Source organism: Bombina bombina, chromosome 2, assembly GCF_027579735.1.
Source record: "Bombina bombina isolate aBomBom1 chromosome 2, aBomBom1.pri, whole genome shotgun sequence".
Classification (NCBI taxonomy): Eukaryota; Metazoa; Chordata; class Amphibia; order Anura; family Bombinatoridae; genus Bombina; species Bombina bombina.
This window is the reverse complement of record NC_069500.1, coordinates 271,427,133-271,451,003: the sequence shown is the minus strand read 5'-3', so window position 1 is coordinate 271,451,003 and position 23,871 is coordinate 271,427,133. Positions and strand designations below refer to the sequence as shown.

At 39.0% G+C, this 23,871-nt stretch overlaps 1 protein-coding gene across 2 annotated transcripts in view; it reads left to right on the top strand.

The window, feature by feature from the left end:
- Positions 1-23,871, top strand: part of EPB41L4A (erythrocyte membrane protein band 4.1 like 4A) — a 635,814-nt gene that overhangs the window by 265,662 nt on the left and 346,281 nt on the right. For both annotated transcript variants that reach the window (XM_053701541.1, XM_053701542.1), the window contains exons 3-5: positions 2,308-2,359; positions 2,615-2,693; positions 5,861-5,958. In XM_053701541.1, the coding sequence (XP_053557516.1) occupies positions 2,308-2,359; positions 2,615-2,693; positions 5,861-5,958 (229 nt within the window). The remainder of the gene's footprint in view (positions 1-2,307; positions 2,360-2,614; positions 2,694-5,860; positions 5,959-23,871) is intronic.

The window sequence follows — 23,871 nt, the reverse complement described above, 5'->3', positions numbered from 1 at the left end:
TAGCTTATGTATTCCCACCGTTTCCTCTCATCCCCAGGCTGGTAGCCAGGATCAATCAGGAGAGGGCCTCGGTGATCTTGATAGCTCCTGCGTGGCCACGCAGGACTTGGTATGCAGACCTGGTGAATATGTCATCGGCTCCACCATGGAAGCTACCTTTGAGACAGGACCTTCTTGTTCAGGGTCCATTCGAACATCCGAATCTGGTTTCCCTCCAACTGACGGCTTGGAGATTGAACGCTTGATTTTATCAAAGCGTGGGTTTTCAGATTCTGTAATAGATACTCTGATTCAGGCTAGAAAGCCTGTAACTAGAAAAATTTACCATAAAATATGGAAAAAATATATCTGTTGGTGTGAATCTAAAGGATTCCCATGGAACAAGATAAAAATTCCTAAGATTCTATCCTTTCTACAAGAAGGTTTGGAGAAAGGATTATCTGCAAGTTCTCTGAAGGGACAGATCTCTGCTTTATCTGTTTTACTTCACAAAAGACTGGCAGCTGTGCCAGATGTTCAAGCATTTGTTCAGGCTCTGGTTAGGATCAAGCCTGTTTACAGACCTTTGACTCCTCCCTGGAGTCTAAATCTAGTTCTTTCAGTTCTTCAAGGGGTTCCGTTTGAACCCTTACATTCCGTAGATATTAAGTTATTATCTTGGAAAGTTTTGTTTTTGGTTGCAATTTCTTCTGCTAGAAGAGTTTCAGAGTTATCTGCTCTGCAGTGTTCTCCGCCCTATCTGGTGTTCCATGCAGATAAGGTGGTTTTGCGTACTAAGCCTGGTTTTCTTCCGAAAGTTGTTTCCAACAAAAATATTAACCAGGAGATAGTTGTACCTTCTTTGTGTCCGAATCCAGTTTCAAAGAAGGAACGTTTGTTACACAATTTGGACGTAGTCCGTGCTCTAAAATTCTATTTAGAGGCTACTAAAGATTTCAGACAAACATCTTCCTTGTTTGTTGTTTATTCTGGTAAAAGGAGAGGTCAAAAAGCGACTTCTACCTCTCTTTCCTTTTGGCTTAAAAGCATTATCCGATTGGCTTATGAGACTGCCGGACGGCAGCCTCCTGAAAGAATCACAGCTCACTCCACTAGGGCTGTGGCTTCCACATGGGCCTTCAAGAACGAGGCTTCTGTTGACCAGATATGTAAGGCAGCGACTTGGTCTTCACTGCACACTTTTGCCAAATTTTACAAATTTGATACTTTTGCTTCTTCTGAGGCTATTTTTGGGAGAAAGGTTTTGCAAGCCGTGGTGCCTTCCATTTAGGTGACCTGATTTGCTCCCTCCCTTCATCCGTGTCCTAAAGCTTTGGTATTGGTTCCCACAAGTAAGGATGACGCCGTGGACCGGACACACCAATGTTGGAGAAAACAGAATTTATGCTTACCTGATAAATTACTTTCTCCAACGGTGTGTCCGGTCCACGGCCCGCCCTGGTTTTTTAATCAGGTCTGATGAATTATTTTCTCTAACTACAGTCACCACGGTATCATATGGTTTCTCCTATATATATTTCCTCCTGTCCGTCGGTCGAATGACTGGGGTGGGCGGAGCCTAGGAGGGATCATGTGACCAGCTTTGCTGGGACTCTTTGCCATTTCCTGTTGGGGAAGAGAATATCCCACAAGTAAGGATGACGCCGTGGACCGGACACACCGTTGGAGAAAGTAATTTATCAGGTAAGCATAAATTCTGTTTTTTTATTCACATCACATCAATTTTAGTGACTCAGTCATGAACAGGTATGGCATTAATTAAAGGGACAAGTCCAAAAAAACCTTTCATGATTCAAATAGGGCATGTAATTTTAAACAACTTTCCAGTTTACTTTTATCACCAATTTTGCTTTCTTCTCTTGGTATTCTTAGTTGAAAGCTAAACCTAGGAGGTTTATATGCTAATATTTTAGACCTTGAAGGCCACCTATAATCTAAATGCATTTTGACAGTTTTTCACCAATAGAGGGCGTTAGTTCATGTATTTCATATAGATAACATTGAGCTCATGCACGTGAATTTACAGAGGAGTGAACACTGATTTGCTAAAATGCAAGTCTGTCAAAAGAACTGAAATAAGGGGGCAGTCTGCAGAGGCTTAGTAACAAGGTAATTACAGAGGTAAAACATGTATTATTATACTTGTGTTGGTTATGCAAAACTGGGGAATGGGTAATTGAGGAATTATCTATCTTTTAAAACAACAACAATTCTGGTGTTGACTGTCCCTTTAAATATAAGCCTGTATCATCTACTGGTCTCACTCTGGTAACACATTTTATAATGTGTATAATTTTGTTTTTACAGTATTGGCTGGATCCTGCAAAGACAATCTCAGAACATAAAGAGCTGATCAGCAGTAAGTGGACATCCTAACTCTTGACTGTGCTCACAGCTCATGCAAAGCCTACATTACTGCATACTTATGTTATATAGACCGCTGTACATTTATATACATGATGACATGAATGCTATCCATACATACATTTTAATGATAGCACACGTGTTAGCATTACTGTAACTTGTATATGCCAATGTCATTACATACCTACATTGTGCAGCAAGCTGTGCCTTCCCGCTAATGTTGTGCATTCTTGTATATGTTGTTTTGCAGCTGGCCCTCCCTACACCCTTTACTTTGGAGTCAAGTTTTATGCAGAGGATCCATGTAAACTTAAAGAAGAAATAACCAGGTAATATATCATTCCAGGTTGGTTATAAATTAACCTACCCTAACTATTATACTAAATTACATTAAACTATATTAAACTAATAATTAATCTACCCCAACTGTTATTCTAAATGACATTAAACTACATTAAACTAATAATTAATCTACCCTAACTGTTATACTAAAATTACATTAAACTACAAATTAAATTAATTATATATTTAAACACCTAACCCTACTCAAATAATTTAAATCTACAATTAAAAATTACAAAGTTACAAAAAACTAACAACTAAGTTACAAAAAATAACAAACACTAAGTTACAAAAAAAAAAATAAACACTAAGTTACACAAAATTTTAAAAAAATTATCAAAGATTTAAACTAATTACTAATTAACTAATCTAAGAGCCCTATGAAAAAAAAGCCCTCCCAAAATAAAAAAAACCCTAACCTACAATAAACTACCAATGGCCCTTAAAAGGGCCTTTTGCGGGGCATTGCCCCAAAGAAATCAGCTCTTTTACCTGTAAATAAAAAATACAAACACCCTCCCCAATAGTAAAACCCACCACCCACACAACCAACCCCTCCAAATAAAAACCTAACTAAAAAACCTAAGCTCCCAATTGCCCTTAAAAGGGCATTTAGCTCTTTTTCAAAAGCCCAAACCCTAATCTAAAAATAAAACCCACCCAATAAACCCTTACAAAATCCTAACACTAACCCCCGAAGATCCACTTATAGTTTCTGAAGACCCGACATCCATCCTCAACGAAGCAGCAGAAGTCCTCATATTTGAGTAGGGTTAGGTATTTAAATATATAATATAGTTAACTTAATTTGTAGTTTAATGTAATTTTAGTATAACGGTTAGGGTAGATTAATTATTATTTTAATATAGTTTAATGTCATTTAGTATAATAGTTAGGGTAGGTTAATTATTAGTTTAATATAGTTTAATGTAATTTAGTATAACAGTTAGGGTAGATTAATTATTAGTTTAATATAGTTTAATGTAAATTAGTATAACAGTTAGGGTAGATTAATTATTAGTTTAATATAGTTTAATGTAAATTAGTATAACAGTTAGGGTAGATTAATTATTAGTTTAATATAGTTTAATTTAAATCTAAAGGTAAGTTTAAATTTATTATAAGATAGGGATGAGTTAATATTTAATGTAAAGTTAAGGGGTTGTTTAGGGGTTAATAGGTGAATTTAGTTTATGGTGATGTGGGGGGCTGGAGGTTTAGGGGTTAATAGGTTTAGTAAGTGCTAGTGATGTGGGAGGCCAGGGGTTTAGGGGTTAATAACTTTATTTAGTTGCGGTGGGCTCCGGGAGCGGCGGGATAGGGGTTAATAACATAATGTAGGTGGCGGCGGTGTAGGGGGCGGCAGATTAGAGGTTAATAACATTACGTAGGTGGCGGCGGTGTAGGGGGCAGCAGATTAGGAGTTAATAACATAATGTAGATGGCGGCGGTGTAGGGGGCGGCAGATTAGGGGTTAATAACATAATGTAGGGGCGGCAGATTAGGAGTTAATAACATAATGTAGGTGGCGGCGGTGTAGGGGGCGGCAGATTAGGGGTTAATAACATAATGTAGGGGCGGCAGATTAGGGGTTAATAACAAAATGTAGGTGGAGGCAGGGTCCGGATGCGGCGGGATAGGGGTTAAACAGTTTATTAGAGTTGCGACGGTGTCGGGGAGCAGCGGGATAGGGGTTAATAACTTTATTTAGTTGCGGTGGGGTCCGGGAGCGGCGGGATAGCGGTTAAACAGTTTAGTATAGTTGCAGTGCTTAGTGACAGTATACAAATAAAGCTGTGAAAAAGCCGAATAGCTGCGAGATCGATAACTGTCAGTTAACAACAGTCCGCTGCTCATCGCCCCGTACTTGGTGCGCAGCTTTTTGACAGCTTTTTTGTTAAATATGGAGAGCGTATTCAGGTCCGCGGCCGCAATGTTAGGCGATGTCAGGCCAGCGTATTGGTGCCATCAAATGCAAGTAAATTGACGGCTTGATAAGTAGGTCTCATTGTCTCTTTCAATCCTGTATGTTTATGGAGAGAGTTGGGTTAGAGGTTCTAGAGTGTGGAAAGGCCATAGAGTTATTTTGTTTGATCAACTGATCTTTGTTGTCTGGAGGTAAAAATTCAACACCTTCAGTTACCAGTAAACACCACATTCTAAAACATTTTTGAATACTGTGATATTTCTATAGAAAACACAATTTACTTATTTCATCACAGGAAAAAGTGAGTTGGTCCTACACTGACTAGATAAGGTTAATGTTGGCATGTGCAGTTAGTTAACAGTGCACATTACTTTGAAATATTATACAATTTTCTGCTAATTAGAAATACCACTTAAGCTATCCAAAGCACACATTAACTGCATAATTTAACACAAATTGTTTTAATTATAATTTGTGCAACAAACATTGGAAAAAAATAAATGTGAATAATTTTAATCTAATATTGTCTAAATTTATAGTCAGGTGTTCAGGAAAATCAGATAAGTGGTGTGCCTGTTAAATTTAAATTAAGTTTTGACTTTACTGTCCCTTTAAATAACCATTTCTCTCTGTCTTCTGTATCTAAATTACTCCATGCAGAACTTGTTATTATATAAGGTCTAGTACCATCATAGTCTGTCCATTTACCTGCCAGCCATATTGGATCCTTAATATTTGTTCATATGTATTCCATATAATTTGTAATCTCAAAAATAATCTACCTTGCCATTATTAATGTAAACCATCTGCCCAAGCATGTTTCTTTCCTAAGATATGGTGAGTCCACGGCTTGAGTAATTACTGTTGGGATTATCACTCCTGGCCAGCAGGAGGAGGCAAAGAACACCACAGTTAAACTGCTAAGTAGCACTCTCTTACCTGCATGTTTTATTGACAACTCCCACTTCTGAAGGGATTTTGTCAAATTTGCTGAGGACGTGGGGCTGGATACACAACAGTGGGCTGCGGATATGCCTTAGATTTTCTAATCTATTTCTTACATGACTCATCCCTATAATGGTTTGCAAAATTCCTCTCTACTTTTGTTTATTAATTTAGAAGTCTATTGTATATAAATTTGTGTTAGAAATATGCCGTTTCAGATATGTGTTAGCAGATATGATTCAGATGTTTCACTTTTGTAAATTACATTTTCTTTCTTTAAAGGTATCAATTTTTTTTGCAAGTGAAACAAGATGTTCTACAAGGCCGTCTGCCTTGTCCTTTCAACATTGCTGCTCAGCTGGGAGCCTATGCTATACAGTGTAAGTACGCCACAAAGTACAATTGAGTATGTACGTTAATTAGATTTCTTTCTACGTGGTAAGAGTCCACAAAATCCTTACTTGTGGGGAATAAGTTCCTGGCCACCAACAAAGCTTTAAGTATCCCTTCCACTTCCCTCTCTCTCCCTGTAGTTCTTTGCCTCATAAAGGAGAGTGGCGTGGATAGAGGTGTCACTGGTAAGTTCCTTTAGCCTCCTCCTGCTTGGCCTTGAAGTTGTACTCCCTCAGGATATCCTTACTGCTAGTTACAGCATTCTATGGGCTTCCACTGCATTCTCAGGATTCATCTGGGTAAGATCGGTAGAGGTGGCATTCTCTAGGTAAGTGATTATTTTCCCCACATGGCCCGCAGGCTATGAGCAGTACACAGGTCAATGTTTCTTATAGCCACATCAAGCATATGCATATTGCAAAGCCTTTAATCCCCATATGTATTTTCCATTACAGTATTGAGCTTCTAGGTTACTGTATGCAGCATATTATGGGAATGCAGTTAAAATTGTATACATTTTCTCCAGGCTCAGTACTTTTTATTTAATTGGGAGGTTATAATGTTTATGGCACTGTGTGTCTTTGTTACTTAAATTGCTGCCTCAATTGTCACTCAGAGTGGATCTGTAGTCCGGTGTGCAGTCCTTATGCTGCAAACATTTAAGGCAAAACTGCAGCAAGGGTATAATCCACTGCTCCTATTATATGTGGTCACACAGGACCACACAGCACAACACTGGGGCGAAATTTGTGCGGTCCACTCATGGCTCTGCAACCGGTTAGCGCTCCTCTGCCTAAATGAAGCTGATGTTAGTCCGGAATTTGAATACAGACTTCATCAGTCCCTAGGAGATTTTTGCAGTTATTGATCGCTCAAATATACAGTGCACATGGCTGAGGTTTGCTTTTGTTGTGGTTAACTTTCTCTCCCGCCATAACTCGGTTTGGTGCACTTCTTTGCATTTCACTCTGGCGGCGGCCATTGAATGCAGAGGGCCTGCACCAGAGGGGGTAGGATCATTCTATACATTGACTGCTCATGTTTCTTTCATAATGTTTTTGTATGGTACATTTTCTTAGTGGCATATTTCACTTTTACATAGCGTTTGATTGGGCCAAGCTCTTCAGGGGTTAATCTTCTGGAGGTGTTGATATTAACAGTGAACTTAGCTAGCACTGTTATTGAAGCAGCCTGAGACGCCTGCTACTGGGTTAGAATTTTTAGACTTAGGGGCCGATTTAACAAAGTCTGGCGGACATGTTACGCTTCAGCCTATCATGTCCGCCAGACATCGCTGTGCAATGCCGCCCTCTGCAGATTCACGACCAATCGGCTGCTAGCAGTGGGTGTCGAATACGATCGGGTTGATTGCTGTACGCCGCTCAGAGGCGGCTGATCCAGTTAAGGAGCAGCGGTCTTAAAACCGCTGCTTCTTTACTCCTGTTTCCAGCAAACTTGAAGGCTCGCGCGGAAACAGGGCGAGTTGGCCCTATTCAGGGCATAGTAAATCGGCCCCTTTGAGGGTAGTTCTGCGGATTTTTTTTTTTTTTTTTGTGAAATAAGTGCTTCTTCTGCAGATTTTAGATAATCTTGGTATGCAGCAATTAGCTAGGAATTTTCTTGTCTGACTACCAAACGTGTCCCAGTTTATTTTCAGGCTTCAAGAATTGTATTTATCTCTTTTGCTTTTAATTGGCTAAAGTGTGATATGCCCTGTTGAGCATACTAAAAAAGTTGCATTTGCCTAATGTATTTCTACATAGTATATTTCTGCTGGGTTTTGTACAAGTGTATTCCATTTTCTCAAACATTTATTATGGGGCAGACTGGCTCTGTCCGTACCCACTTAGTATTGTTTGAACATAGCTAAGCAGATTTTGTTTTTGCCAACAAATAAATGTATTAGTTGCTAACTGTTTGCTGTCTGTTCTTGCAGACTCACAAATAACAAGAACTGAGCTGACATAGCTCAATAGGAGGTGTGAGCTATTACTAATTCGTTAAAAAAAAATTGGCAGTTTTTGTTTGGCTCTGTTTAACAGTATTTTCAATATCTTGTACTGATATTCTTTGTGGCTATGCAATAACATACTTTTCCTTGAATGGATACTTCAGTATTTTCCATATCTTGTACTAATGTTATTTATTGCGGTGCAATAGTATACCTTTGATATAAGGATACGTCAGTATTTTCCTTTTTTGTAGTATTTCTACAGTATCACATTCCTTGTACTCCTGTTATACAGTGATGTAATCTTATAACACTTATAGCAAATTATTTTATAGGATACTCACATATTTGAGTTCAGATTTTTTATGATGTACTGTTGTGGTTCCGTATTCTCTATAGTTTCCAAAGTTTTCTTTCACTTTCCTAAGAAATCTATAGAATAGACTGGATTTTTAATTTTCAAAGTCTCTCTTAATGATTTAGATTGAGACAGGGGGGCCTATTTACTATGGTGCGAGCGGACATGATCCGATATAGCGGATCATGTCCGCTGCACATCAATAAATGCTGACAGCATACGCTGTCGGCATATATTATTGCACCAGCAGCTCTTGTTAACTGCTGATGCAATGCCACCCCCTGTATTCGATCGGGTTGATTTCTGTCCGCGGCCGGAGCTTGATAAATTTCTGTCCATACGGAGCTTGATAAATATGCTCCAGGGTGTACACGGTCCTTTTGTGGTTACACTTCTTGGGTCGCCTATCTCCTGCTGGGCATGTGCAGGAATTCTCAGAATATATGTATATGCATTTGTGATTGGCTGAGAGCTATCACATGGTGCAGTTGGAGTGGAAATAGACATAACTTTGAAATCTACTACTCATTTGAGTTCAGACTACGTGCTGTTGCATTGTCTTGTTGTCATTATTTTTGCCATTATATTATTTTGACAAATTCAACTGATTGATGGAAACATAATTAATATATACATCTACCAATGTCTGAAGACTCTTTAGAAATAGTAGAGAATGCCATGGTAACACTAACATTAAAAATATGTAGCACAACAAATGTTTATGAAAGAAGGAACAGCACCATCTGCATTAATAGCAGCACTAGAAATGGAACAAAGAAGATTAGAGGAACAAGTTATAATTCAAAACAAAATAGAAGAGATGTTTGCAACATTGGCTGGAGGTGAAAGTTTACCAAACTGGACTTGAATAATGCATGTTTGCAAATGGAAGTCTACTCAAATTCCTATCATCTTATAAACTCTCTTAAAGGGTTGTTCCAGTAGCAATAGCTACTGCACTAATAGCCACTGTACCTGTGATAGTTTAGTGTAGTATGGATGAACTATACTCATGTATACCATTTACTCTAAGTCTTTTAGATGATATGTTAATATCTGGCTGAAATTATCCAAACATAAAGAGAATACAACAAGAAGATCATGGTCTATGAATAAACATAATGTAAATTCTTGAAAGCTCAGTCTAGGATTGCATACTGCTTAAAGGGACATGATACCCAAACGTTAACTCATTTGAAAGTGATTCTTAATTTCCTCAGTAGCTACATCCCATTGTAAAGGAACTTTATGGAGCCAATCAGGATGCTAGTCCCAGGACTTGCAAGGGAGCACACATCTGGCATGTGCAGGCACAGTTATGTTATTTCCTTATTCAGTTTAAGGAAGTTTACTATGAAATTTTGTGAGATTTCAGTAATATCTCACGAGATCACATTAAAGCAAAGCATTACCTCAGCAGTGCTAATGCTGATTGGCTATTGTGTTTTTTGCTTTTTTTTCAACCTGTAGCTGGACATTAGCTGAAGGATAACTGTTCACTGAGCACTTACCATTGTGAGATGAAGAAATTTTGAGGTAATGTTCAGGTGATATTTTCTTGTGAGTTTTTTTTTCAGTTATGCTGCATCACTTTCAGCTGATTTAGTATATAGGTATTATGTCCCTTCAAAACACTGCTGAAAAGTGACAAAATTAAATGAAACTGCAACCCAAGAAGCACTAGGCAATTAAGATCTTAATTAGGTCATTAAATTACTATAATTGTTTCTTACCTAATTTAACATGTGTTATATACTCACAATGTGATGCAAGCTAAATGCCCATGGATTTGGATAAGAGAATGCAATAGAACATTTATAGAATCAAGAAAATGAATGGCAAATTCTGGTATTTTAGTTTACTATGACATCTGCAGTGAAAAAAATACTTGCAAACTGACATAGAAGCCCTGGATATCTTTTGGTCTGTTTATAAAAATGATCAGTATGTTTACAGAAGAGACGTTACATTATTAACAGACTGCAAACCATTGCTTACCAAGAAATAGGAAATTAACAGCAATAACAACAAAAATTATGTTTCATCATATTATTACATTCTAATTATATTGCAGAAGATGTTCATTTAAGAAAAATCAAAGATTGTGTTTATAAATAAATATATACTTCAAAGGGATTCAAGGTGGATGTCTGATGGGAGCTAAAGTGATTATTCCTGAGAAACTTAAACATTCTGCAATTGGACTATTGTATTAAGGACATGCAGGGATAGTGTACATGAATCAGAAGGCAGTAGGTTATGTATGGTGGCCAGGCATAGGCAAATAGATTGAAAATCATGTCACTGGATTCATTGAATGTTCGCAAACATAACAGAAAAGATCAATACATGGACTTACTACACCATAGAAGCACTCACATTTGGACATTGTAGCTCAAGTATATGGAATAAGCTACTTAGTGGTTGTAGATGAACACTCTTAAGTGGATAGAGCAGTGCTTTCCAAACTGTGTGTCGGGACACACTAGTGTGTCGGCAGCAGTGTGTAGGTGTGTCCCTGCTTCAGCACAATTTTTTTTTTTTTTTTATTTATTTATTTTTTTTAATTGTTTTTTGGCTTCTGACTTTCCACCTGCCTGCTACACATGTCACATGGTTGACACGTGATTGATACCTAGTGGGTCACAGATCAATTAAACCAATTGGCACAGCTCAGTGGGAACTGAAACTATTACCCTTGGCGGATTTGGCGGCGGATTTGCTCCTGACTGCAAGTGTAGCCAGTGAGTGGGACAGCAGTGTGTTTGCAGCGCGGGCAGTAGTCAGTCGGACTCACAGAGCTCTGAGGGTGGCAGCTTTAACGCTGAGCTGAAGTCAGAAGTCAGTGGGATTTCTTTGCTACTAGCTCCCAGTAGTGCATTGCTACTCCTGCTCCTGATATATGGATAGGAAGTGGAAGCTTAAAAATGCTTGATGATGAAATGTGAGTGTCTTTATCTAATATTACACCAAATATTCAGAAACTGTGCTCATCCCATCAACCTCATACATCCCATTAAAATAGTAAGTAGCTATTGGTGTTAAACTTTTTTTAATTCTTGCACATACATACTATTACTTGTAAATACATTTTGTTATTATATAATTTATTTATGTGTCCGTATCTTTTAAAACAAGTTAGTTTAACCTCCTTTTTGCTAGTACAACTGAATTACTGTGTCGCGAAATGATGTAGGTCTACAAAGTGTGTCACCAACATGAAAAGTTTGGAAAGCTCTGGGATAGAGGTTATAAGCATATCTAGACCTTCTGCTAAAGGTACAATAAAAACTTTTTGTATTGCCATGTTACCATAGTTACAGACAATTGTTTCTGGTTCAAGAATTTCAGGATTATTTAAGAAAAAAATGAATGAAATACAAACATACTACTCCATATCATCTGGCCTGTAATGGTCAAAACCTTAAGGAACACCATGGAGAGAGGAAGAAAAAAATAACATTTTAAATTAATACAAATTTGCAGCAATATAACAACACTCCTTACCAAACAATTTGTGTTTCGTCAGCTATTTATTATTAGGGCATAAGTATTATGTAGAAAATTAGATCAAATTATTCCAGTGATGAAGAAACAAGCTAAAATAAAACATCAACAGATGTCATCAACTGGAACGATAGAACACAGAGCGCATCCACGACTCAAGGTGACGCAAATACAATTTATTGTGAGCATACAAATGATTACACTTACTAGAAGATAAAATAATCGTGCCTCGATAAAAACAAGTCTTTTGAAGTAACTCCGGATGGCAGTCCCATACAGGCTCGGATTGGAAATTCACCAGCTCCTCCTCCCGTGGGCTCCCCGCTTGGTGTAATTGCTGCGGACCTGCTTGATCTCAATGCGGCTTGTACGATACTAGCGGATATTCAGACAGTCCTTCACGTCTACGCGTTTCGTCCTGCTTGCTCTGACTTTGTCAAGACTCTGAAGGCGGCCATCGTTCCAGTTTATGTGTCGTCAGCGTACTCCTTAGTACCCTGGGAAAGGTAGTAGCACCACTGATTCAGCAACACAGGAGAGTTACCCAGTGGACGTGAAAACTCCAAGTGGAAATAAAGTTTATTGAGACCAGTTTTTCTACCATACTCCTAGAGCCATGGAGTAAGTACTTATGTCTTGCCGCATTTTTATTTAATTATTTATTTATTATTTTTTTATTAAGTATTTATAAAGTGGACATTAGATCGTTACCAGTTGTGTATTTTAAACATAAATTGTGGATACAATAAATTGTCGGCAACACTCATACATGAAATAAGGTTGTTATTTGAATTTATTCACATAGGAACCTCACAGTATATGTTTTATAAATATATGTATTTAATAATTACTGGTTTTTAATTTTGTATGTAATTAGTACAAACAGTTAGCGCAGTAATTGAATTTTTTGGTAGATGTCATCAAATAAAGATTACAAATAGTATATGGTAAAGGATCGTATTTGGCTCAGGGTATATATGGGAAAGCTCTACAGACAGCATGCCAATCAATTATAACAATGACTTGTAACTCAAAAGCGTAAAAATAAATCCAAATACTGTATATTAATAGGATGATATCTGGCATGGAGTCTGGAATGGTTCAGAAATACAAACTATAATGGAATATATGTTGAACAACAATTGGAACAACCAGATGTCATAACTACAGAGACTAGAGATCTACTTGTTGAAGATACCATTTTCTATACTATACTCTTTATATATTATTTCATTCTTCACTTAAAGGGACATAATACTCATATGCTAAATCACTTAAAACTGATGCAGTATAACTGTAAAAAGCTGACAGGAAAATATCACCTGAGCATCTCTATGTAAAAAAGGAAGATATTTTACCTCACAATTTCTTCAGCTCAGCAGAGTAAGTTCTGTGTAAAAAAAATATACTTCAGCTATTGCTCAGCTGCAGGTAAAAAAACCAGAAGAAATGAACAGCAGCCAATCAGCATCAGCAGTGCTGAGGTCATGAACTCTTTTACTGTGATCTCATGAGATTTGACTTAACTCTCATGAGATTTCATAGTAAACTTCCTTAAACTGAATAGGGAAATAAGATGAGTGTGCACGAAAGCTCACTCCCTTAGCTGTCCCGGGACAGACATACTGATTTGTTACTTAGAAATCCTTTACAATGGGATGTGGCTACTGAGGAATTTTTGAGGTAAAATATCTTTCTTTTTTACATAGAGATGTTCAGGTGATATTTTCTAGTCAGCTTTTTACAGCTATGCTGCTTCACTTTCAAGTGTTTCAACATTTGGGTATCATGGACCTTTAATGTATTAGTTTAAATATAGATTTTAAATACAGTGTCTAGGGAGAAGAGATACCACAGCTAAGTTACAAGTGGAGCGCGATCGATTGTGTAGGGTTTGTTATTTAACACTTGGGGGGTAGTTATCAATACGCCCGCCTAAGCTCGCCTACCATCGCCGCCGCGGACCTGCAATAATTTGCCTAAGTTATCAAAAAAGCTGTCAAAAAGCCGTGCACCAAGTACGGGGCCATGAGCAGCGGATTGTGAGAGTTATCACTCATCCGATCTCGCTGCTCTTCGGCTTTTTGACAGCTTTATTGCTAGCCTGTCACTAAGCACCCACACTAAACTACACTGTTCTACTCCCTATACCGGCGCCCCCGGAGCCCCCCGCAACTAAATAAAGTTATTAACCCCTAAACCGCCGCTCCTAGACCCAGCTGCAACTCTTATAAATGTATTAACCCCTAAACCGCCGCTCCCGGACACCGCCGCAACCTATATTAAACTTATTAACCTCTATCCTGCCCCCCTTTACCGCCGCCCTCTATAATAAAGTTATTAACCCCTATCCTGCCGATCCCGGACCTCGCCGCAACTAAATAAATAATTTAACCCCTAATCTGCCGCTCCCGAACACCGCCGCAACCTATATTAAACTTATTAACCCCTATCCTGCCCCCCCTACACCGTCGCCACCTATAAAAAATGTATTAACCCCTATCCTGCCCCCCCTAAACCGCCGCCACTGTAATAAAATTATTAACCCCTAAACCTAAGTCTAACACTAACCCTAACACCCCCCTAACTTAAATATTAATTAAATAAATCTAAATAATATTTCTATTATTAACTGGCGGCTAGATTTAGAGTTTGGCGTTAGCCGTCAAAACCAGCGTTAGAGGCTCCTAACGCTGGTTTTGGGCTACCGCTGGTATTTAGAGTCAGTCAGGAAAGGGTCTAATGCTCACTTTACAGCCGCGACTTTTCCATACCGCAGATCCCCCTACGCCATTTGCGTATCCTATCTTTCTTCTGTTAAGTGTGATCAGTCCACGGGTCATCATTACTTGTGGGATATTAACTGCTCCCCTACAGGAAGTGCAAGAGGATTCACCCAGCAGAGTTGCTATATAGCTCCTCCCCTCTACGTCACCTCCAGTCATTCTCTTGCACCCAACGACTAGATAGGATGTGTGAGAGGACTATGGTGATATATTTAGTTTTTATATCTTCAATCAAAAGTTTGTTATTTTATAATAGCACCGGAGTGTGTTATTCCTTCTCTGGTAGAATTTGAAGAAGAATCTACCTGAGTTTTTCTATGATTTTAGCCGGAGTAGTTAAGATCATATTGCTGTTTCTCGGCCATCTGAGGAGTGAGGTAAACTTCAGATCAGGGGACAGCAGGCAGATTAATCTGCAAAGAGGTATGTAGCAGTTTATTATTTTCTGACATGGAATTGATGAGAAAATCCTGCCATACCGTTATAATGTAAACTCAGCCTTGAATGCAGTAGATGTAGCTGATATCAGGCTGTCATGTATGTATATTTTACACTTCAGTTTTCTGGGAAATGGTACTTCTCTGGCTTTTAAACTGTATACATAGTCTTAACCTATTTTGCAGGGACTTGCAATAGGTTTTAAATGACAATTAATTATTGAGGTAAAATGTTTTTTTGCTGGCATGTAAAAACGTTTTTTTTCTCTGAGGTACTGGGTGAAAAAATGTTTTGGGCACTTTTTTTCCACTTGGCAATAGTTTTGATTTAAATTAGAGCAGTTCACTGATCTCTCTCACTGTTATGTGTGTGGGGGAGGGGCCATTTTGGTGCTTTCACTATGCATCAGAAAAACTCAGTCAGAGGTTCATTTTCTTCCTGCATGTTCCGGTTCATCTCTACAGAGTTCAGGGATCTCAAGAGTCTTTTTTGAGGGAAGTAATCATACAGCAGAGCTGTGCTGATTGTATTGACTGTGATATAAAAAACGTTTATTTGTGTATTTTTTTTCTGCTGCCTGGGTTAGTTATCATTTGCTGAGGGGAACAATCCTTTGCTAAAACTGTATATTCTGACAAAGATTGATGCTATAACTTAATTATTTTATCTGTTATAATATTTTTCTGTGCTTCTTAAAGGCACAGTTCGTTTTCATATTATTTGTAAATTACTTTGAAAAGTATTTCCAAGTTGCTGTTTATTTGCTAGTGTGTTAAACATGTCTGATTCAGAGGAAGATATCTGTGCTATATGTGTTAATGCCAAAGTGGAGCCCAATAGAAATTTATGTACTAAATGTATTGATGCTACTTTAAAAAATAGTCAATCTGTACAAATTGAACATATTTCACCAAACAACGAGGGGAGAGTTATGCCGACTAACTCGCCTCACGTGTCAGTACCTGCATCTCCCGCTCAGGAGGTGCGTGATATTGTAGCGCCGAGTGCATCTGGGCGGCCATTACAAATCACATTACAAGATATGGCTACTGTTATGACTGAAGTTTTGGCTAAACTACCAGAACTAAGAGGTAAACGTGATCACTCTGGGATGAGAACAGAGTGCGCTGATAATGCAAGGGCCATGTCTGATACTGCGTCACAGTTTGCAGAACATGAAGACGGAGAGCTTCATTCTGTGGGTGACGGTTCTGATCCAAATAAACTGGACTCAGACATTTCAAATTTTAAATTTAAGCTTGAGAACCTCCGTGTGTTACTAGGGGAGGTATTAGCGGCTCTGAATGATTGTAACACAGTTGCAATCCCAGAAAAAATGTGTAGGTTGGATAAATATTTTGCGGTACCGACGAGTACTGACGTTTTTCCTATACCTAAGAGACTTACTGACATTGTTACTAAGGAGTGGGATAGACCCGGTGTGCCTTTCTCACCCCCTCCTATATTCAGAAAAATGTTTCCAATAGACGCCGCCACACGGGACTTATGGCAAATGGTCCCTAAGGTGGAGGGAGCAGTTTCTACTTTAGCTAAGCGTACCACTATCCCAGTGGAGGATAGCTGTGCTTTTTCAGATCCAATGGATAAAAAATTAGAGGGTTACCTTAAGAAAATGTTTGTTCAACAAGGGTTTATATTGCAACCTCTTGCATGTATTGCGCCTGTCACGGCTGCAGCAGCATTTTGGTTTGAGTCTCTGGAAGAGACACTTCAATCATCCACACTAGATGACATCACACACAAACTTAAATTCCTTAAGTTAGCTAATTCATTTATTTCAGATGCCGTAGTACATTTAACTAAACTTGCGGCTAAAAATTCAGGATTCGCCATTCAGGCACGCAGAGCTCTGTGGCTAAAATCCTGGTCAGCTGATGTTACGTCTAAATCTAAATTGCTTAATATTCCTTTCAAAGGGCAGACCTTATTCGGGCCCGGCTTGAAAGAGATTATTGATGACATTACAGGAGGTAAAGGTCATGCCCTGCCTCAGGACAAGGCCAAAGCCAAGGCTAGACAGTCCAATTTTCGTTCCTTTCGTAATTTCAAAGCAGGAGCAGCATCAACTTCCTCTGCACCAAAACAGGAAGGAGCTGTTGCTCGCTACAGACAAGGCTGGAAACCTAACCAGTCCTGGAACAGGGGCAAACAGGCCAGAAAACCTGCTGCTGCCCCTAAGACAGCATGAATTGAGGGCCCCCGATCCGGGACCGGATCTAGTGGGGGGCAGACTTTCCCTCTTCGCCCAGGCTTGGGCAAGAGATGTTCAGGATCCCTGGGCGTTAGAGATCATATCTCAGGGATACCTTCTGGACTTCAAATCCTCTCCCCCAAGAGGGAGATTTCATCTGTCAAGGTTGTCAACAAACCTAACAAAGAAGGAAGCGTTTCTACGCTGCGTACAAGATCTTTTATTAATGGGAGTGATCCATCCAGTTCCGCGGTTGGAACAAGGACAAGGGTTTTACTCAAATCTGTTTGTAGTTCCCAAAAAAGAGGGAACCTTCAGGCCAATCTTGGATTTAAAGATCCTAAACAAATTCCTAAGAGTTCCATCGTTCAAGATGGAAACTATTCGAACAATTTTGCCCATGATCCAAGAGGGTCAGTACTTGACCACAGTGGATTTAAAGGATGCTTACCTTCACATACCGATTCACAGAAGTCATTACCGGTATCTAAGGTTTGCCTTTTTAGACAGGCATTACCAGTTTGTAGCTCTTCCATTCGGACTGGCTACGGCTCCAAGAATCTTCACAAAGGTTCTGGGCACTCTTCTGGCGGTACTAAGACCGCGAGGAATTTCAGTAGCTCCGTACTTAGACGACATACTGATACAAGCTTCAAGCTTTCAAACTGCCAAATCTCATACAGAGATAGTACTGGCATTTCTAAGGTCGCATGGATGGAAAGTGAACGAAGAGAAAAGTTCTCTCTTTCCACTCACAAGAGTTCCCTTCCTGGGGACTCTGATAGATTCTGTAGAAATGAAGATTTACCTGACAGAGGACAGGTTAACAAAACTTCAAAGTGCATGCCGTGTCCTTCATTCCATTCAAGAGACCAGAAATTCTCTTCTATGGTGGCTTTATCGGCCACATCTGTCCAGGGGAATGCCATTCAGCAGGCCAGACTGGTCAATTGTAACAACAGACGCCAGCCTACTAGGTTGGGGCGCTGTCTGGAATTCTCTGAAGGCTCAGGGACTATGGAATCAGGAGGAGAGTCTTCTTCCAATAAACATTCTGGAATTGAGAGCAGTCCTCAATGCTCTTCTGGCTTGGCCCCAGTTAGCAACTCGGGGGTTCATCAGGTTCCAGTCGGACAACATCACGACTGTAGCTTATATCAACCATCAGGGAGGGACAAGAAGCTCCCTAGCAATGATGGAAGTATCGAAGATAATTCGCTGGGCAGAGTCTCACTCTTGCCACCTGTCTGCAATCCACATCCCGGGAGTGGAGAACTGGGAGGCGGATTTCTTAAGTCGTCAGACTTTTCATCCGGGGGAGTGGGAACTTCATCCAGAGGTCTTTGCCCAAATACTTCGACGTTGGGGCAAACCAGAGATAGATCTCATGGCGTCTCGACAGAACGCCAAGCTTCCGCGCTACGGGTCCAGATCCAGGGATCCGGGAGCGGTCCTGATAGATGCCTTGACAGCACCATGGACCTTCAGGATGGCTCATGTGTTTCCACCTTTCCCGATGCTTCCTCGATTGATTGCCAGAATCAAACAGGAGAAAGCATCAGTGATTCTAATAGCGCCTGCATGGCCACGCAGGACTTGGTATACAGATCTGGTGGACATGTCATTCTGTCCACCTTGGTCGTTACCTCTGAAACAGGACCTTCTGATTCAGGGTCCTTTCAAACATCAAAATCTAACTTCTCTGAAGCTGACTGCTTGGAAATTGAACGCTTGATCTTATCAAAGCGTGGTTTTTCTGAGTTATCAGCCTTACATTGTGATTCTCCTTATTTGATTTTTCACTCGGATAAGGTAGTTCTGCGTACTAAGCCTGGGTTCTTACCTAAGGTAGTCACTAACAGGAATATCAATCAGGAGATTGTTGTTCCATCCTTGTGCCCAAATCCTTCTTCGAGGAAGGAACGTCTTTTGCACAATCTGGATGTAGTTTGTGCCCTTAAATTTTATTTACAGGCAACTAAAGATTTTCGACAAACGTCTTCCCTGTTTGTCGTTTACTCTGGTCAGAGGAGAGGTCAAAAAGCTTCTGCTACCTCTCTCTCTTTTTGGCTTCGTAGCATAATTCGTTTAGCTTATGAGACTGCTGGACAGCAGCCTCCTGAAAGAATTACAGCTCATTCCACTAGAGCTGTGGCTTCCACTTGGGCCTTTAAGAATGAGGCCTCTGTTGAACAGATTTGCAAGGCTGCAACTTGGTCTTCGCTTCATACTTTTTCCAAATTTTACAAATTTGACACTTTTGCTTCCTCGGAGGCTATTTTTGGGAGAAAGGTTCTTCAGGCAGTGGTTCCTTCTGTATAAAGAGCCTGCCTATCCCTCCCGTCATCCGTGTACTTTTGCTTTGGTATTGGTATCCCACAAGTAATGATGACCCGTGGACTGATCACACTTAACAGAAGAAAACATAATTTATGCTTACCTGATAAATTCCTTTCTTCTGTAGTGTGATCAGTCCACGGCCCGCCCTGTTTTTTAAGGCAGGTAAATATTTTTTAAATTATACTCCAGTCACCACTACACCCTTGGCTTCTCCTTTCTCGTTGGTCCTTGGTCGAATGACTGGAGGTGACGTAGAGGGGAGGAGCTATATAGCAACTCTGCTGGGTGAATCCTCTTGCACTTCCTGTAGGGGAGCAGTTAATATCCCACAAGTAATGATGACCCGTGGACTGATCACACTACAGAAGAAAGGAATTTATCAGGTAAGCATAAATTATGTTTTTCAATGGGATCTTTCTAACGCCGGTATTTAGAGTCGTGGCTGAAGTGAGCGTTAGAAATCTAATGACAAAACTCCAGCCGCAGAAAAAAGTCAGGAGTTAAGAGCTTTCTGGGCTAACGCCGGTTCATAAAGCTCTTAACTACTGTGCTCTAAAGTACACTAACACCCATAAACTACCTATGTACCCCTAAACCGAGGCCCCCCCACATCGCCGCCACTCTATTAAAATTTTTTAACCCCTAATCTGCCGACCGCACACCGCCGCCACCTACGTTATCCCTATGAACCCCTAATCTGCTGCCCCTAACACCGCCGACCCCTATATTATATTTATTAACCCCTAATCTGCCGCCCCCAACGTCGCCGCCACCTACCTACAATTATTAACCCCTAATCTGCCGACCTCACCGCTACTATAATAAATGTATTAACCCCTAATCCGCCTCACTCCCGCCTCAATAACCCTATAATAAATAGTATTAACCCCTAATCTGCCCTCCCTAACATCGCCGACACCTAACTTCAAGTATTAACCCCTAATCTGCTGACCGGACCTCACCACTACTCTAATACATTTATTAACCCCTAAAGCTAAGTCTAACCCTAACACTAACACCCCCCTAAGTTAAATATAATTTAAATCTAACGAAATAAATTAACTCTTATTAAATAAATTATTCCTATTTAAAGCTAAATACTTACCTGTAAAATAAACCCTAATATAGCTACAATATAAATTATAATTATATTGTAGCTATTTTAGGATTAATATTTATTTTACAGGCAACTTTGTATTTTTTTTAACCAGGTACAATAGCTATTAAATAGTTAATAACTATTTAATAGCTACCTAGTTAAAATAATTAGAAATTTACCTGTAAAATAAATCCTAACCTAAGTTACAATTAAACCTAACACTACACTATCAATAAATTAATTAAACAAAATACCTACAATTACCTACAATTAAACCTAACACTCAGCCAATCAGATTCAAGTTCAATCCGATTGGCTGATCCAATCAGCCAATCAGATTGAGCTCGCATTCTATTCTATTGGCTGATCGTAACAGCCAATAGAATGCGAGCTCAATCTGATTGGCTGATTGGATCAGCCAATCGGATTGAACTTGAATCTGATTGGCTGATTCCATCAGCCAATCAGAATTTTCCTACCTTAACTCCGATTGGCTGATAGAATCATCTTGGATGATGCCCCTTAAAGGAACCGTCATTCGTCGGGAAGTCGTCGGTGAAGATGGATGTTCCGCGTCGGCGGGATGAACATGGACCCGGAAGAAAGAAGATTGAAGACCCCGCTTGGAAGATGACATCGCCCGGATGGAAGACTTCTTCAGCGCCGCTTGGAGGATCACTTCATCGGATGGAAGACTTCTTCAGCGCCGCTTGGAGGATCACTTCTGCCGCTCCGAATCTCCTCTTCAGTTCCATCGGTGGCTCGGCTGAGTGAAGACGACTCAAGGTAGGATGATCTTCAGGGGGGTAGTGTTAGGTTTTTTTAAGGGGGGTTTGGGTTAGATTAGGGGTATGTGGGTGGTGGGTTTTAATGTTGGGGGGGGGTTGTATTTTTCTTTTACAGGCAAAAGAGCAGTTTTCTTTGGGGCAAGCCCCACAAAAGGCCCTTTTAAGGGCTGGTAAGGTAAAAGAGCTTTGAACTTTTGTAATTTAGAATAGGGTAGGGCTTAGAGTAGGTGTAATTAGTTTAAAATTGTTGTAATATTTTTCTAATGTTTGTAAATATTTTTCTATTTTTTGTAACTTAGTTCTTTTTTATTTTTTGTACTTTAGTTAGTTTATTTAATTGTATTTATTTGTATGTATTGTATTTAATTAATTTATTGATAGTGTAGTGTTAGGTTTAATTGTAGGTAATTGTAGGTATTTTATTTAATTAATTTATTGATAGTGTAGTGTTAGGTTTAATTTTAACTTAGGTTAGGATTTATTTTACAGGTAATTTTGTAATTATTTTAACTAGGTAGCTATTAAATAGTTATTAACTATTTAATAGCTATTGTACCTGGTTAAAATAATTACAAAGTTGCCTGTAAAATAAATATTAATCCTAAAATAGCTACAATATAATTATAATTTATATTGTAGATATATTAGGGTTTATTTTACAGGTAAGTATTTAGCTTTAAATAGGAATAATTTATTTAATAAGAGTTAATTTATTTTGTTAGATTTAAATTATATTTAATTTAGGGGGGTGTTAGGGTTAAAGTTAGACTTAGCTTTAGGGGTTAATAAATGTATTAGAGTAGCGGTGAGGTCCGGTTGGCAGATTAGGGGTTAATACTTGAAGTTAGGTGTCGGCGATGTTAGGGAGGGCAGATTAGGGGTTAATACTATTTATTATAGGGTTATTGAGGCGGGAGTGAGGCGGATTAGGGGTTAATACATTTATTATAGTAGCGGTGAGGTCCGGTCGGCAGATTAGGGGTTAATAAGTGTAGTTAGGTGGAGGCGACGTTGGGGGCGGCAGATTAGGGGTTAATAAATATAATATAGGGGTTGGCGGTGTTAGGGGCAGCAGATTAGGGGTACATAGGGATAACGTAGGTTGCGGCGGTGTACGGAGCGGCAGATTAGGGGTTAAAAAATATATGCAGGGGTCAGCGATAGCGGGGGCGGAGATTTAGGGGTTAATAAGTGTAAGGCTAGGGGTGTTAAGACTCGGGGTACATGTTAGGGTGTTAGGTGCAGACTTAGGAAGAGTTTCCCCATAGGCAACAATGGGGCTGCGTTAGGAGCTGAACGCTGCTTTTTTGCAGGTGTTAGGTTTTTTTTCAGCTCAAACTGCCCCATTGTTTTCTATGGGGGAATCGTTCACGGGCACGTTTTTGAAGCTGGCCGCGTCCGTAAGCACCGCTGGTATTGAGAGTTGCAGTGGCGGTAAATATGCCATACGCTCCCTTTTTGGAGCCTAACGCAGCCCTTCTGTGAACTCTAAATACCAGCGGTATTTAAAAGGTGCGGGCGAAAAAAAGCACGCGTAGCTAACGCACCCCTTTGGCCGCAGAACTCTAAATCTAGCCGTAAATTAATCCTATTTAAAACTAAATACTTACCTTTAAAATAAACCCTAATATAGCTACAATATAAATAATAATTATATTGTAGCTATCTTAGGATTTATTTTTATTTTACAGGTAACTTTCAATTTATTTTAACTAGGTACAATAGCTATTAAATAGTTATTTACTATTTAATAGCTACCTAGTTAAAATAAAGAGAAATTAACCTGTAAAATAAAAACTAACCTAAGTTACAATTACACCTAACACTACACTATACTTAAATAAATTATTCCTATTTAACTAAATACTTACCTGTAAAATAAACCCTAAGATAGCTACAATATAATTAATAATTACATTGTAGCTATTTTAGGATTTATATTTATTTTACAGGTAACTTTGTATTTATTTTAGCTAGTTAGAATAGTTATTAAATAGTTATTAACTATTTAATAACTACCTAGCTAAAAGAAATACAAAATTACCTGTAAAATAAATCCTAACCTAAGTTACAATTAAACCTAACACTACACTATCATTAAATTATTTAAATAAATTAACTACAAATAACTACAATTAAATACAATTACATAAAAATAAAGTACAAAAAATAAAAAAAGTTGTTACAAAAAATAAAAAAAATAAGTTACAAACATTTAAAAAATATTACAACAATTTTAAGCTACTTACACCTAATCTAAGCCCCCTAATAAAATAACAAAGCCCCCCAAAATAAAAAAATGCCCTACCCTATTCTAAATTAAAAAAGTTCAAAGCTCTTTTACCTTACCAGCCCTTAAAAGGGCCTTTTGCGGGGCATGCCCCAAAGAAAACTGCTCTTTTGCCTGTAAAAGAAAAATAC